The 15,375-nt window shown below is 42.9% G+C and overlaps 1 protein-coding gene across 1 annotated transcript; it reads right to left on the bottom strand.

Annotated features, from left to right (window-relative positions):
* Positions 1 to 524: 524 nt before the first annotated feature.
* Positions 525 to 3,524, bottom strand: SPINK6 (serine peptidase inhibitor, Kazal type 6). The gene is made up of 5 exons (XM_010018137.1): positions 3,470 to 3,524; positions 2,464 to 2,483; positions 1,512 to 1,648; positions 949 to 1,006; positions 525 to 665 (listed from the first exon to the last, which is right to left on the bottom strand). Exons 1-5 carry the CDS (start codon positions 3,522 to 3,524, stop codon positions 525 to 527), a joined length of 411 nt encoding a protein of 136 aa, XP_010016439.1.
* Positions 3,525 to 15,375: the final 11,851 nt, after the last annotated feature.

Below are 15,375 nucleotides of genomic sequence, written 5' to 3'. Positions count from 1 at the left end.
CAATTCCTCTTGTTTGTTTCCCATACTACGGCATGCCGATCAGCTTCAGGTGTAACAGACAGGATACAGGAGACATCCAAATTAGTTTGTGTCCACATGGCTCTAGATACCAGTGCAGGTGGTGTCACAGCCTGCCAGAGTGCTGGTTTATAGCATAATGCAAAGGACAAGGGAGTGTCCAGGGTGTTAGGGTGAATGAGGAGGTAGGTTGTGTGACAATGTAGATGCACCTTAGGTCAGTTGCAAGGCAACATCTGCCACATGGACCCTTTTAAGTTAGTAAAGAGAAGCATTCTGTCCTGTGTTAGATCCCCACCCAGCCCCCTACTTCTCTCTCTAGATCAAAGGCACTTTTCTTTCTACTCACAAAGGAAAACAGCGTCTAGTTACCAGGGAAAGAAGAGGGTCAAAGTCCAAGAACTTAGAGAAACAGCCTTGGTGGAAGTCCTGATATTCAGAAAAGCAGTTGCCAGGAGTGCTAAGCACTCGTTGTCCCTCACAGGATAGCTCTGCATATGCAGTACTCACAGGTTATGGGCACACAGCAGGCACTCGTTGTCGTAGGTGACCCCATCAGTCCCACAGATGGGGCTGACATCTTTGTTGCAGAGCAACACCACTTTACCTTCCTCGTCTGTTGTGTTGGGATACCTACTGCAGTCCACCTGCTGGGGGAACACACAACAAAGCACTGGTGAAGGCTTACTTACAGGAAGCAAGTAGATCTGGTGAGTGTGTCTGTCTGGCCACCTAGGATACCACCACAGCAGGAAAAATGTTTTTCTCTGTGTCACTATGATGACAATTCACTTGCAGATGACCAATGCAAGATTCTGACATCTCATATATCCTCTTATTTAGTGTTTGAATTCTTTCTTGGAGGAGTCAAGCAGCTCTGGCCACTGAGAAGTGGGACATGCCTCTTATTTTGCCCTTGGTTTCACTTACAGGGACAGCTTCCTTGCATTTTCCATCGTGGTCTTTGCCAACATTGGTTCCATTTTCTCTGGAAAGAGAAAGACAAATATTAGGAAGTTCAAAAAGAAGCCTTCCTACAGCCTAGGTTCTGGAAATACGTAACCGATACAAGAGAAAGCTGACTCTTTATCAGTCAGGCTTATATACATAGATATTTTTTGAGAAGGTAGTGCCATCCTCCCTGACCAGCTAGCACTGAGTGGCTGTCAGGTACATAAAGACCCCAAGAGCTTTAGGACCATTTGAGGCAGATCAGAGCAGAGCATCTCTCCATCCTTTTGCTCCACTTTGCCGTGATGTGCCCTGTGGGCTGCCATCTGGCTGGTCCTTGAGCTGGAGAGAAAAATGAGAATGAATTACACCAGCAAGAGAGAGACATGGTGACTAAAGCAATGTCTAGGCAATGGAGTGCCATGTAGTGATACCCAAGCTCATTTTGAAGGAACTGACATTAGTGACATATGACAGATCACTGTTTGTTAAAAAATGGTGCTGCCAGAAGACCTAAGCATTGCTGCCTATGCAGTACATACATGTTGTGGGCACAGAGCAGGCACTCATTACTGTAGGTGACTCCATCAGTACCGCAGATGGGGCTAAGGATCTTGGCGCAGACCAACACCTCTTTGCCTTCCTCATTTGTAGTGTTGGGGTACGTACTGCAGTCCACCTGCCAAAGGAACGTACAGCAACAGGGTGGAGAAGACATTTTACGTTCACCACTCTCATTTTGCACAAGACAGTGACTAAATACAAGCTGCACTGGGTTTTTCACTACCACTGCGCTAACTTGTGCTGGTGGGTCAATCTGGTAACAGATTGCAGAGACCTCCTGCAGAGACCTTCCTACACAGCAGAAAAGGAGGAGGAGGAGAGGGCTACAGCCATACAGCTCCTCAGATGAAGTAAATCAGTGGTAGACTCTCATGCTTACTTGGCATCCTTTTATTAAGGCTATCTGTTGCTCTGTCATTCTTATATTCTTCTGGCATCTCCAGTGCACTTCTGTTATTACTCTTTCATTATCAAAGCACTGATAATGTTTGGGTTGGTTTTTTTTCAGAGGAGCAAGGCTAATGACATGGTGCATGGAATCTGGAGTACCTTGGTCATATTTTATTCTTCCAGTAGGCTGCCTTCAGGTAGTTTCTGATACCACAGCTTATTGCTGTCCTTTTAGACACAGTTATATATGGCCCAGCTTAAAGCTTAGACCAGTTTAAAGTTGGTGAAAAATGAATTAATAAAAAATTTTATATTGTTACTACTACTACACTATTAACATACAGCATAGATATAGAGCCAAGGACAGTATAATTTAATGTCTTATACTGTGGAATCTGATTACAATGATACTAATTTCACACTAACTGAAAAACAGATAAGCATTTGCAGTCCTGAGGATTTTCCAGTTCCTTCAGTTATGTCTATAACTGAACAAGCCACATACCTGAGAAAAGTGACCGAAAGAAATCTTCCACTCACCTCAACCCCAAAGGCAGCGTCTGGAAAAGAAGAGAGAGGCAGAAAGTGTGAAACAAAGCCAATATGATAAGACCTCAGTTAAAGCTGGAAATCTGGATGTGAAATTCCTATATGCAAGACCAAATTAATTTCCAGTGATTGGTTTCCTGAGCTAAATAAACTATGTATGATTTTTTTCTTTTCTCTGTTGATAAGTATAATAGCACTGCTTATTGCTGGCTGTGATGAAACATGTTTTTGAATAGGTTTTGTATTTCAAGATAAGTAGACGTTTTAATAGAAAGTAGAATAACTTTCCTTCCTTATCTTTTTACACGCCCATTTTGACCCTAAAGAGCTACTGTTAGATATCTGAAAAGAAACCTGAGTCAATACAGACAAATGTAAATGCAAATAGTCACCTACAGGATAAGCAAATACATACAGCATCTGTTGTCAAGCTTATGCATTTTAAAGAAGCTGAGTGTAAAAAAAAAATTGCCTTTGACTTTATAATTTCATCAGATGGAAATATGCAATGATAACATCAGACCCTGGCTTGTTTTCATCTCTTGTTTCTCCATTAGCGGAAAAAGTATTGCAGGAAAGTTGCCAGACTCCTGAAAAGAACTTGCTTGTGCCATTGCAATATTTTTGTGACCGGTTACTGAAGGTCTGACCACCTTGTTACAGCCTTGTTTCAAGCATTTATCCACTTTCTGTAATTGTAGAACAAGTGTAAGCAGTGTAACAGTGTTAAAACAACAGCGTAAAAAGCATAAAAGCACTAGTTACCAGCACAGAACTCCATCTGCAGTTATTTATATTTATGACAGACAACCAGTTACAACAGTGATCCATTTAAGACTGTCCTGAAATCTGCTCCCACATCTTATGTGATGCCAAAGCACCAGGGCATCCTAGCTCTTTGTAGAAGATTTTCGCCCTTTGAAGTCACTATCTTATCTTTTTAAAGACAGCCAGGACTCAGACATGAAGCCTCTGTGGTGCCATTAAAGTTACTCACCTGGGAAGCAGCAAAGCACAAAGGAGAGTAGCACAAAAACACCCGCCGTGGTCATGTTGGAAGTACGTCTTGAGTCTGCAGGCTGCCTGCTCCTGCTCTGATCATGAGACGGCCTCTCCGAGGCTGACTACAAATATATACAAATGCAATGTCTAAACTGTTCAACTGTAACATAAAACAACCAGCAGAATCTGTCACCAGCACAATGAGCCTGGTAATATTTATTGAGGTCTTGACTTTCAGGTAATGGTAGGTGTCTGCTGGGCAATTGATTTTGGCTGGACATCTGGTTAATAGCTAGAGACAAGAATCACATGTTCTCAATGGTCAAAACCAAACAAACAGCCTTTTAGACAAAAGAAGTCTGTCTAGGATTCGAGTAGAAATGTAAGGAGCACAAAATACCAAGGGGAGTAAACAGCAAGTCCTTCATTTGTCTCTGCAGAGCAACATTGCCCATCAGGGAGCAGCTCATGCAGAGCATGCAGTACTATCCTGTTTGCAGATCAGGCTAAGACTCTTTGCTTTGTTTCTTTTGCTTTGGGTGGGTTTTTTTTCTGCATTCCCAGATGTTCCCCTCTAGGTATGAACATGGGTCAGGTGTCGCTTTGCCATCAGTAGAACTGGTTAAGCTTTGTCAGGTGAGTCTGGCACTACGGTGTCTAACTTGTGCAGCTGATGGTATTTAGCACTGGTTTGATAAGAGAAAGGGTTTCTTTACAGTTTCACTTGAGCAGAAGACTTGAAAGCAGGTTATATGCTGTCAAATTACACTAAAAATGTCACCTGAACCTTATTATAAGGGAGCACTTATTTACAGACCTAGTCACGGTTAAACACACTGACCAATTCAAAGTGTTCCAAGACATCTTAAGAACAAAAGACACTTGAAGTTTGGGCACCTATTTACATAGCACCAACTACGTTTGTAAGTACAGTAGGTCCTTTCCCTCTACAGATATTTTAGAAAATTATACTTAAAACATAGAGCCTGTCCCAATTTTGCTGTTTGTCTCGCACTTCCAGCCTTCATGCCGTCTCCAAATCTCTCCTTCCTAGGAGGTCTGGGCCTCTGCTGTTTTAGTAGGAGTAATCTTGCAGAAGTGGGTTCTGCCTTTAACATAAGTTTCTCACCACGATCCCTTTCACAGGTCTGAAATGGCAAGAATACCCGGGGTTTTCTGCCATGGGAGCTAACCACTGTGCTTAGGATAGACTTCAGCACCATTGGAGCTGCAGAACAAAAGATGTTTTACAGGTGCTCCCTTGAACAAACAAGGCACCACCCACTAATTGAATGAAATTCAGCTAAATCATTGAAAATTAGCCCAAGAAATTCTGTTGGTGTCTGATATATTGCAGTGGTCTACAAGGTATGCTTTGACCCTTAAAAGTATACATTGTACAGTGCATGGAATCATCTCTCCTGGGTAATGGTGTGCGATGAAGGCGGTAACATGGCTATATGGATGTGTAGGTTACATTTTTACCTAGAAGAGATGGATTTCTTCACAGGGAGAAGCATTAAAATAATTATGCTGCTGGATGTATTTCTATAAATTATGGAGAGCATGCATGAATATTTTAGACAGATTTAGCACGTCTTCAAGATATATTGTCCTAATGTGCCTTGTGGATGGCGTGTCTGGAAGCCAAGTACTTTTCCCTGAGCATGCACAGGAGCACACTGAGGCTGCTGTCATATGCCATGCCTGTTGCCTTCATCAGTTCTCTGAAGAAGAGACATACAGTCTCTGCACAACTGGAGGAAGGTACATCTTTCTGGGTCAAATATGAACTGTGCTACTACCTTCTTCAGCCAGGCAGCAAGACCACTGCAGATCATCCTCGCCAGTCCTTCCAGCCTTGACCTGGCAGCTTTGGACAGGTTGCCTCCTGCCCAGTGCACACATGCAGCTGCTCCCTGCCTGAGATGGTGCGGTCCTCTAGGCAGGACAGACCTCTCTCCTGGTGGGTGGAGAGCACCTTCCTGAAAAAGGCTGGTGTGGCAAAGTCTGGTGTGTGTGGCCTGTATACACCAGAGAAAAATTTTCCACTGTAAATGCCAGGTTCAGCACTGGGTCTGGCACTTGCTCCGAGCAACCCAGATTCCCTTCAATCACCACAACACCCATCTGATGTTCTGCAGATCCATTCCTTCATTCTCCCACCTACAGACATTCTAGGAAGACTCAAGTCTGTGACAGTCAAGTCACCAGTCTCTCCTAAGCTACTCAGGTGTCCCTCCAGGCAAGCCGGAAAAACAACACTCAGAAATAACCAGGTTTCAGACTCAGCCAGTCAACATCCACAGGTCCAGATTATCCTGCTTCTGATAAGAGCATGGAAAAATCCCGCAGCTGGCTCAGCTCATGCTATGGGACATACTGCTCAGTTCCTTGCTACTCCTGGAAGAACAGTTAGAAAGAGGATTTGGTCTGCAATCCTGCCACTGATCTTGTGCTGTAATCCACTTCATTGTGGTCTTCTAATCCTCAAATTCAGCTACAACATATGGCTGATGACCATTTTGCTAAAGGAAAATCCTCATCTATGCAGAAGCCAGCACAAGGGCAGAGGTCTGCTAGCAAGCAAAGGCAGTACCACATCTCTGGGTATCATGTGTTATGGTCTTGAGCACCAGAGAGTCTGCAGGCAGGCAGCAGGGCAGGATTTGGCCATTACACAATGTCCTCTCTCACTTACCCAAAGACTTTCTTGGTTTACATTTTCCATTGAAGTTTTTGCCAGTATCGATTTCATATTCTCTGGAAGAATCAAAACTAATGTGGAAAATTTTCTTAGGCAATATGCGACTTCTCAGTGTAAGTAATAGCCTGATAAACGAATGATAAATTACTCAATACACTTTTCCAAACATTCCTGGGTTTTGTCATGTTATTTAATTAACAAATAGCTGTTGTAAAAGTGGGAAATAATAATAATTAGTTGTAGCTGTTTCACGAAATTGCCTCTAATCACTTCAAAATGCCTGCTAAATACAACACAGTTTCTATCTTTGTCTTTCTCTTGGCTGCAGTATGGTCAATAACTACTTGTACTCAGCCACACTCCCAGAGAAACCGATACAGAACAAATGGAAGATCTGCCTCTCACCTAGTGCCCTAGGGCATTGTTTGAACCAAGCAATAAAGCAAAGTCACTGATATGATTAAAACATATCAACATGGAAACATATCCAGGTGATTATGAGCTTATTAAATAGAGCTTCATTCAGGTAATGCTGGTGAATATTTTCCTGAACTAACAAGACCATGTGCAGAACTTTGTACCCTGCAGATGAAGGCTAACATGGTTTCACATTATTTATGCAATGAATTAAATGCACTTGGCCCCACTGCAAGGACAGATGTTGACACATGGGAACGAGTCCAGCAGAGGCCACCAGGCTGGTCAGGGGCTGTAGCACAGGGCATTTGGGTAAGCTGAAGAAGCTGGAGAAGAGAGGGCTATGGAGGATCACTGCTATCTGCAGCTCCCTGACGGGGTTCTAGAGAAGACAGAGCCAGAGTCTTCTCAGAGCTGCACAGCAAAAGGATTATATTCTGTCAAATACGAGGAGTTATTCTCTGCCATGAGGGTGATCAGGCAGTGGCACAAGAATCAGAGGAGGCCATGGGTGTCCTTCCTTGGTGATATTGAAAATCCAGCTGAACAAGGAAAGTCTTCAACACCCTGAGCTGACTTGGACTTTGGCCTTGCTTTAGGCTAGAGATTTCTACAAGGCTCTTCCAACCTGAATTATTTTGTGTATATGGTATTTATATAATACTCTCTCCTATCGGTAGTTTTTATTAATGAAGGAACATAATACTTCTCCATGACCCAGGAGAGCAGCCTCAGAATTTTCCTACCACCTTTGCTAAAGGGTCACAGCTAGGAGCTCCCAGCACATTTTTACAAGGTATGACCAGTAACATGTACAACAAAAAGAGTAGATTGTAATCATCATTAAAAACCAAACACACTAAAATATTCAGATTTGAGAACGTTATTAGCTTGCAATGGTTTCAAAGTCTCTCCTTTTCTGCAACAGCCCAGGACCCTGCCATGACAATGCTTCCCCAGAAGAACATCAGCATTTGAACCTATAGCAGAGTTACCTGCACTGCAGAAAATCAGCTGCCAAAATAGCAGCCACTTCACCGCTGTACTGTAGCATCAGCTCTGAACACATACCTTCAATTCTCGCCACACCAGTTCATGCTGTGTTTCAGCTCTGGGCAGTTTCTGGATGATGAGTATGTCAGGTCAGGGCTCAATTGCACAGGGCAAGAATTACTCACGTAAAAGCAGGAAAATGCTAGAATGAGCAGCAGAAAAAGGAGACACTAAAGAGCAAAACATTTGGCTGGACAATGGCCCAGGCTATTCCTCTTTGACTTGAACATATGGCAGGGAAAGTGGTTTGAAGGTAATGCAGGAGATGTTATCTTGCAGCTGGTCAGAGGAAGAGGAAATCGTGGGGTTATTCAGTTTTCTTGACACTTCAGTGGTCTCAGCTGTGCCCCACTGAGTGCTTGTTTCATCTTTGCCACAGCTCAAGCAGAAACAATGAGGGAAGTTACAGTCAACTTGGGATTGACACCGTTCATGGCTGCCTGGCAGGAGAAAGTTAATCTGGCAACTTCATTGTTAAGTCTGGGAAGGCCTCCTTCAGTAGCTGGGGTCAGGAGAAAAATCTTCCAAAGGTAGGAAAAAAAACAATAAAAGGTCAATAAGTTCTTATCTGCAAGGAGACATTATTTATAGCTCAATGCACAGTTAAAATAGAATGAATAAGCATTTCTGCCATGAAAGAAATTGCTTTGAGGTTATATAAACCAGGGGAATAGTTGAACATGCCTCTGAAGGACAGCAGATGAGGCATTTTCAAGCTACCAGACATCTAGCAGCACACGTCATCAGAATAGCACATGGCAGGGGGATCGTAGCTGTGTCCCTTGGATTCCAGACAGCTACACAAGCCACCAAACAGTGTCATTGCCACAAGAAGTTTATAGGCAGAAGGTATTTTAACTGACTATTAGGGTTGTTAAAAGTGATTCAGTATGGTTAGGATGAGCAGTTGCTGCATGCTACTGAGAAGCAAAGAGGAATATGAAGGCTTCAAGGAAGATCACTTGATCCCTGGACAGCTGCACTCAGAGCTTCTTTACAGAGGGATAAGCATCCTGGATGCAACTACAGTCCGAAGGCTGTGGTAAGGCTGGCTGAGGGTATAGTCTCCTATCAAGCACAGGAACCATCTCTTCACAGTGAGCTGCCAAGTCTCATTAATTTATCATAGGAACATGCCTTCAGTGCTCGTTCCCCTCAGTTCTGTTTTGTAAGATTGACAGACATATCTATAGACCACAAAGTGTTCTTGACAAGAGGGTAATTAACCTTCGATGTTTACATCTCCCTCCTCTTGGTAAGTAAAACACCAAGTTTGTTCATTTTGAGGAGGTCTGGCTGTAGAGAAGTCATAGTTTCCTTTTATGCTCTTGATCAGAGGTCAGGAGGACTGGAATAGCAATTTTTCTAAGCTCTATCTGGAACAGTAAGTAACCAAGGAAGAATTTCCTTAAGTAAATGTCCAAAGCCTTAGACTCAGGGCTTTTGTACCAGCCCCAGGTCTGTGAATAAGGTCCCCACAAGCCTGTAGGTCCACAGTGCTTTGGGCCAGGGTCTGGAACCTTCTTCATGCAAGCTGAGGACATGGTGAGCTGAGGCTCTGTCCAGCTTGAGGAAGGTAGAGGCAAAGAAATCTATACACAACTAATGACACGTATGAGAAAGAAATTGTTCTGAAGCGTTTTTTAATACTTCAGAGTAGGACTGTGTCCCCACACAAACCCCACATGGGAGGAAGCAACCAGGACTGTAAAGGTGTTCCTGGAGCTGCTAGTCCGTTGCTGCTGTAGTAACCAGAGGCATCACTCTGCCAATTAACTGCCTCAAGAAACATAAATGTATTACATCCCCAGGCAAAGCTTTCTTTCCATGTGAAACCAAGGAACAACGCAATGAAGAAAAGCAGCAAGTAGAGCATCAAACAGAAACATGTCCCAGATCTCATCAACCAACAAACTAGCAAAATTTCATATGAGAAATAATGTTTGGAAAAGACAAATGAAGGTGGTTTCTTTCATTTATGGGAAAAAACCAGAAACACCTCTGGTATTTGGGAGGAATGGTGGTATGCTTTTTAAGAAAGATCTTGCAAATAAAGCAGCAACAAGGGATTTTATTTCTGAGGGATACGGGTGCAATAGGCTAAGTATGAAAATCCACTGCTCTCCCTGATGGGAAAGAAAGGGAGACTAGAGTGAGAGACAGAATGCATAACAGTGCTGTAACTTGAACACTTGGCTGGAATAGAAGGAATTGTATAGAAAGAGTTTCTACAGCTGAAGGACTATTAGCATCATAACCACTGGACATTTTTTCCTTCATTATTATCATCAAAAGAAAGGGCAACAATTTCATTTATTCTGCAGAGTTGAGCTTTAATGAGACCACTGGCTGATTCTTTGCAGCTGGACATGGGTGAAGCACTGTTGGTGCTGACAGAAAGCAGCATGCTGCCGAATTACAGGATTTTACTGTTTCATAGAAATTGAGGTAAATAACAGGATTTCTACCATCTCTAAACTATTACACTAGCAAAGTAACGCAGTTATTTGCTTAATACATGATCATATGGCTCCTACATCCCTTGGCTTGTGCACCGTGCCCCATTTGCAACCTGACAAAAATTCTTATCTCAGGAGAGCAGAATGCACTGATACCTGCAAAGGTTTTGTGTGTCTCCTTTTCTGGTCTTGAAACAGGATATGCTGCACTTTCCTGATGCTGTCAGTGAAGGTTGCTTGTGCATGCTTGCATAGCAAAGAAATATTTCTCCTACTTGTCTCATATTTTGCATCTTTTTGCCATCCTTCTCTTTGTATATTTGAATGCTGCCTGTGGAGAATAGCATTATTAGAAAGCTAGCGTTAAATCCCTGCCAAAGAAAATGTCAACAGAAGGTATATGCATCACTTACGTCAAATCATATGCTGCCTGCTCAGCATCCGGCTGACATTATTTGGGATAATGCCACAGAGAGCAATGGGAGATCAGACTGCTTCTTGGTTTGCCTTCCTTCTTAGTCACCGGGATGACTGCTGTTCCTGAGACCCTGGGTGTGCCACATCCCCTGAAGAAGGAAAAGTCTGACATTAGAGACTCAGTAAGACCATTTTCCCAAAGGCGGATGGGTGCTGGGAATTTAAATAAAATTCCCAAATAATGCAAGTGAAGGAAGTTCATCTGAGTTAACCACCACCAATTAAGTGGTTATACTGTCTCTGGCTATTATAATCCTATCAGTCAACAAACCTGTGCCATCTGAATATACTGCATCATTTGGACTTCCACTCTGGCTATTTTCTTTGGTTGTTTTCTTTTCTCTACTAAATCTTCATGATTTCCCACCAAGCACAAACAGCAAGTGAAGAGGGAGAAAAAGAGGATGAATTGGAAAAGGACAGGGAGAGGCTAGGGGACTGTCAGTCAGAAAGCACGCCCTTTCCATCAGACTGATACGTTATAGGCACAGATCCCACATTCAGTGGTGTAAGTGAAACCATCTGTGCCACAGATCTGCTTCAGCACCTGCCCAGGAGGCCCAGACCGGCCATCCTCAGTGGTATCCCTGTGTCTATGCTTTGAAGGGAGCAGAGTAGAAGAGCTTAAAGCAATACGTTTCCAAACATTTCTCATTATTCAGGGGGCTTGAATGCAATTAAGGTTTTATTTCTATGAAAGAAAAATAGACAGGAAGAAACACACTATGCGAATGCTCTTTGTTTGCAAATTCACAGTATGTTTAAACTTACGGGGCTGCACCTCAGCTGGTGAGAATCTGGAAAACCCTCCCAAGCAGAGTGGATGTCTGCCAGCTGGAGGCAGGCTCCCTTCCACTGCTGCTGTCTGCTTTTCTCATATCTATTCGTTGATCAGCAGAGAGCACACAACCGGAAACCAGGGCATGGCAAAGAATCAAATAAAATTGTATCCAGCATTAAATTACAACAAGAGAATGAACATTTCTGAGTGTGAATGTATGGATGGATGAAACAAGTGGATACCAGGATTATACTCCTTTAAATATAGAGGTCTGAGGAAATCTTTTCAGTTCCCAGAGTGTTTTCTTTGCTATCAGACAGTTAACTAGACCTGTGCAACTGATACAATGAGTTTTTATAATTATTTCTGGATTTCTTTTTTTTGAGGAACGTGGAGTCATAAAAGTGGTAAAAGCCACCCCATCTAGATCTTCTTCTGAAAAAAAAGAACATAAAAAAGTCAGTGGGATGAGCCTTGTCACTCTCAAGCACTACTTAAGAGATTGACAGAGTACCTAAGCCCATCCACTTGCCTCTCTAGAAAAAGCAGCATATGAAAAAAAACTAAACCAAGGCAAATCAGCAGACATAGTTTTGAAAGGCATAGAATTTTTGCTAAAGTGTTTGACTGAAGTTTAAGTACAGACACTATCAAGGAAAAGTTGTTTGTTGGGTTTTTTTCAAGTCACAGATAGGTGGTGAATGCTGATAAATGATGGAAAAAAATCTTTTGGCTCAGTATGAAAAGACTAAATATTTTTTTCTAAATCAGACATATCAATCAAGATTTAAATGATTCACCTCATTCTTCCTCCTCTTTGTGTGGTAAGAAAAATGACTGTAGATTCAAAAAGACATTGATAAGGCTATAAAGGTAACTAAGACAAACAAGGAAGGAGAAAGAGCATTTATATTTTTAAAATATTGCCTTTGTGACATGTACTAGTGCATTCACAGGTCATGAATCCTGAGGCTGGACCGTCATCAGTGTAAAATACATCAAAGTTCATCAGCCCTTCACATGGCTCAGGAACTTGGTCCCTGCTATCCACAGCAGCAGTAATGATTGCAAGGCACTATGTGGAGCTGGATCCTTCCCTGCAGCCTTGATTGAGGGCATAAAACTGCACCTACAGCTAATTCTGTTCATGGCAGAAGCGCAAAAGTAAGAGTCCACTGAAGCAGGACTAAATCCATGCTTCTGCCTGATCCTTTAGTGCCTCTTTCCAAGTTACAGTATAGGCTTTACTATCATGAGAGGTGAATGGGTTTTGAGAGTAACCTGACCATTTTGAAGCTGCTCAGGCTTTTGCCTGAGGTGACTAAGAAAGTCAGCCTTGGGGCTTTGCAGCATTATGCATTAGAACAGTGGAAGCAATGAAGAAGCTTTTCTGAAGCAATGGAGCAGTGGGCTGAGCAGCACCGAAGTATCTGTCGCCCTTATAGTGGAGACAGTTACTGAATATATTTGCAGTCTGGCAAGCACCGAACTCATGAGATGATCTTTTGGTGCTCCCCAGCACAGTAAACTCTATTTGTCCGTCTATCAGCCATTCCTCTATCTATGAACAAAAAAAGCACCCACAGCTCACTCAATCATACCTCAAAAGCTCTTCTCAAGTCTCTTTGTGGCACTTTGAACCTGACATTCTTCTACCTCTCTCCTAAACCACAAAAATTCAACACTTCCTCTTGAATGTGCTTGTCTTTGCCTGACTGTTGCTTCCTTGTCACAGAATCCATATACATTGGAAAAGACCTTTAAGATCATTGAGTTCAACTGTTAACCCAGCACTGCCAAGTCCAGCACTAAACCGTGCTCCTGAGTGCCACATCTACGTGTCTTTTAAACACCTGCAGGGGTGGGGACTCAACCACTTCCCTGGGCAGCCTGTTCCAATGGTTGACACCCCTTTCAGTGAAGAAGTTTTTCCTAATATACAATCTAAACCTCCCCTGATGCAACTTGAGGCCATTTCCAACACAAAACAGAAAGAAATCATCTAATTAGCACACACTCAGTAAGTAACCCTGCAACAGCTGAAAAATAACTCCAAGGCATAGAAAACAGCTCCGTCCCTGAGAAGAAGCCTGCCCTACTTTTATAGAGTTATATTGCTTCATAAAACACCCCCTGAGCCTGGGGGATATTTAAACTCCAATGTCAGGATTTTCCCATATTCTGGCCCAGTTTTAGTGATTTATTCCATTCTGTACTTTTACACGAAATGTACTGGCAAATACTGCATAGAAACCTCTGTCTAATGACCACTTTGGCTTCTTCTTTGGGTTGCTCTGACTTAGTCTCAACATTATGCCTCCTTGAGTTTCTGTTTGCCTTTCGTGTCATCAGACAATGAGCTCCGCGGAGGAGGCTTTGGCACAGCTGTGCCCAGTTAATGCCATTCGGTTGGATCTTGACATCTTTACTGCAAGGGCTTGCAAAAACCAGCGGTCAGTGCTAAGTCCAAATGAAAGTCTGCCAAAGTCCACAAGAAAAAAATTACTCAGGTCTTATCCCTGAGGGTAACTAAGTAACACTTAAACAAGACTAAACCAGCATGTTCTGCAAAAACGACTTAACAGAAAATGGCAAAAAGGTTATATAAACTAAAGGAGTGTTTGCATTAGGACACAAACCCAAGAGAAGCACAATAAGCTATTGTTAGCCACAAATCATCTTGAAAAGTACATGCCAGCCACAGACATTAATAGCACGGAGGTACTATGGCCTCATTCCCTGGTACAATACCCACAGTGTCTCCAAGTCAGGAACACTTGCCTTCAGCCTATTCTTCTAGCCTGACAATTCAAATAGTGACTTTCCAAACCAATCCAAATAATTGTGTTATTCTCTGGTAAACTACAATGGGACATTGAATCGTGGAGTTGTTAGCTGTAGTCCAGAAGAAATCCTCTAATCTGAAATACTGGATTTGCAATAGCTTTGGTGACCTGGTGTAAAGCTACTGGTAGTGGCTGTACCTATGTGGCCAACAGATGAATGGCAACCCCTAGGTCCCCCTAACTCCCTGCTGTCAACACAGACACCAAAATGACAGCGATTGTATCACCAGGTCCTGAGCTCCTTGGCCTTAAAAAAGTAGACAAAACATGACTATCAGGCAGAATCACTTTCCTATGACTTGTTATATATCCTGTTACAACTGGTCATGAGTGAACCTGTACACCCTTTTCCTTCCCAAATGGCTTAGGAAGTCAGGCAGCTGCAGTGATGTACCAGGGCTGTCCCCCACCCGAGGGATGATTTCTGCCCACCAGTCCTGGAGCTATTCTGTTGCATTAATAAATCAAGATATTTTGTGAGGGGGCACTTCTGTTGTCTGTGACCTTGGAGGGATCTTGACATTCCCCTCCTGTAGATTATATCCTATAGCAGCACTTGACACTGGGGACACATTCAGTGGAGACAGGCTGGGATCACCTTTCCTGACAGCAGCTGCTGTCTCTTCCATGAGAAAGGCTGCACAGGCACTGGAAGCCAGGACCATCAGGTTCCCTTTCTAGCCTACAGCAAGAAAGGGCTCTTCTTGAGAGCAAACGACCACCCATATGCTAGACATTGCCCTATGGAGAAGGTGGACCATGCCCTTGAGGTGAATGCCTCTTTGCACTGACTATGAAGTCCATGATCAGGTCATACAGAGATATTAAGAGTTGGATGAAACTAATACTGACAAGGAGGTTCTGAGCAGTAAAAAAGTGCCTGGAACCAGGAAAATATTTACCCACAATATTTGATAGAGCAGGATATCAGTAGAAAAATACATATGCATCACTAGAAGTACCATGTCAGGGATGGGAAGAGCCAAAAGGAATGAGACATGGAATTAACACAGAGACATGTTGCAAAATGAGTTTATTGAAGAAGTGTTTCAGGAGCTAAGGAAACGAGACAAACTGAAGGAAAGTTGTTGGGGAAGATCAGCCCATAGGAAGTCACATGCAAAGGGAGCTTGTCTTCCTGGGCTGGACTTCTGCACAGAC

This window comes from Nestor notabilis, unplaced genomic scaffold (genome assembly GCF_000696875.1).
Source record: "Nestor notabilis isolate BGI_N333 unplaced genomic scaffold, ASM69687v1 scaffold9757, whole genome shotgun sequence".
NCBI classification, from domain to species: Eukaryota; Metazoa; Chordata; class Aves; order Psittaciformes; family Psittacidae; genus Nestor; species Nestor notabilis.
The sequence above is the reverse complement of the archived record's forward strand: the minus strand, read 5'-3'. Positions and strand labels throughout refer to the sequence as shown.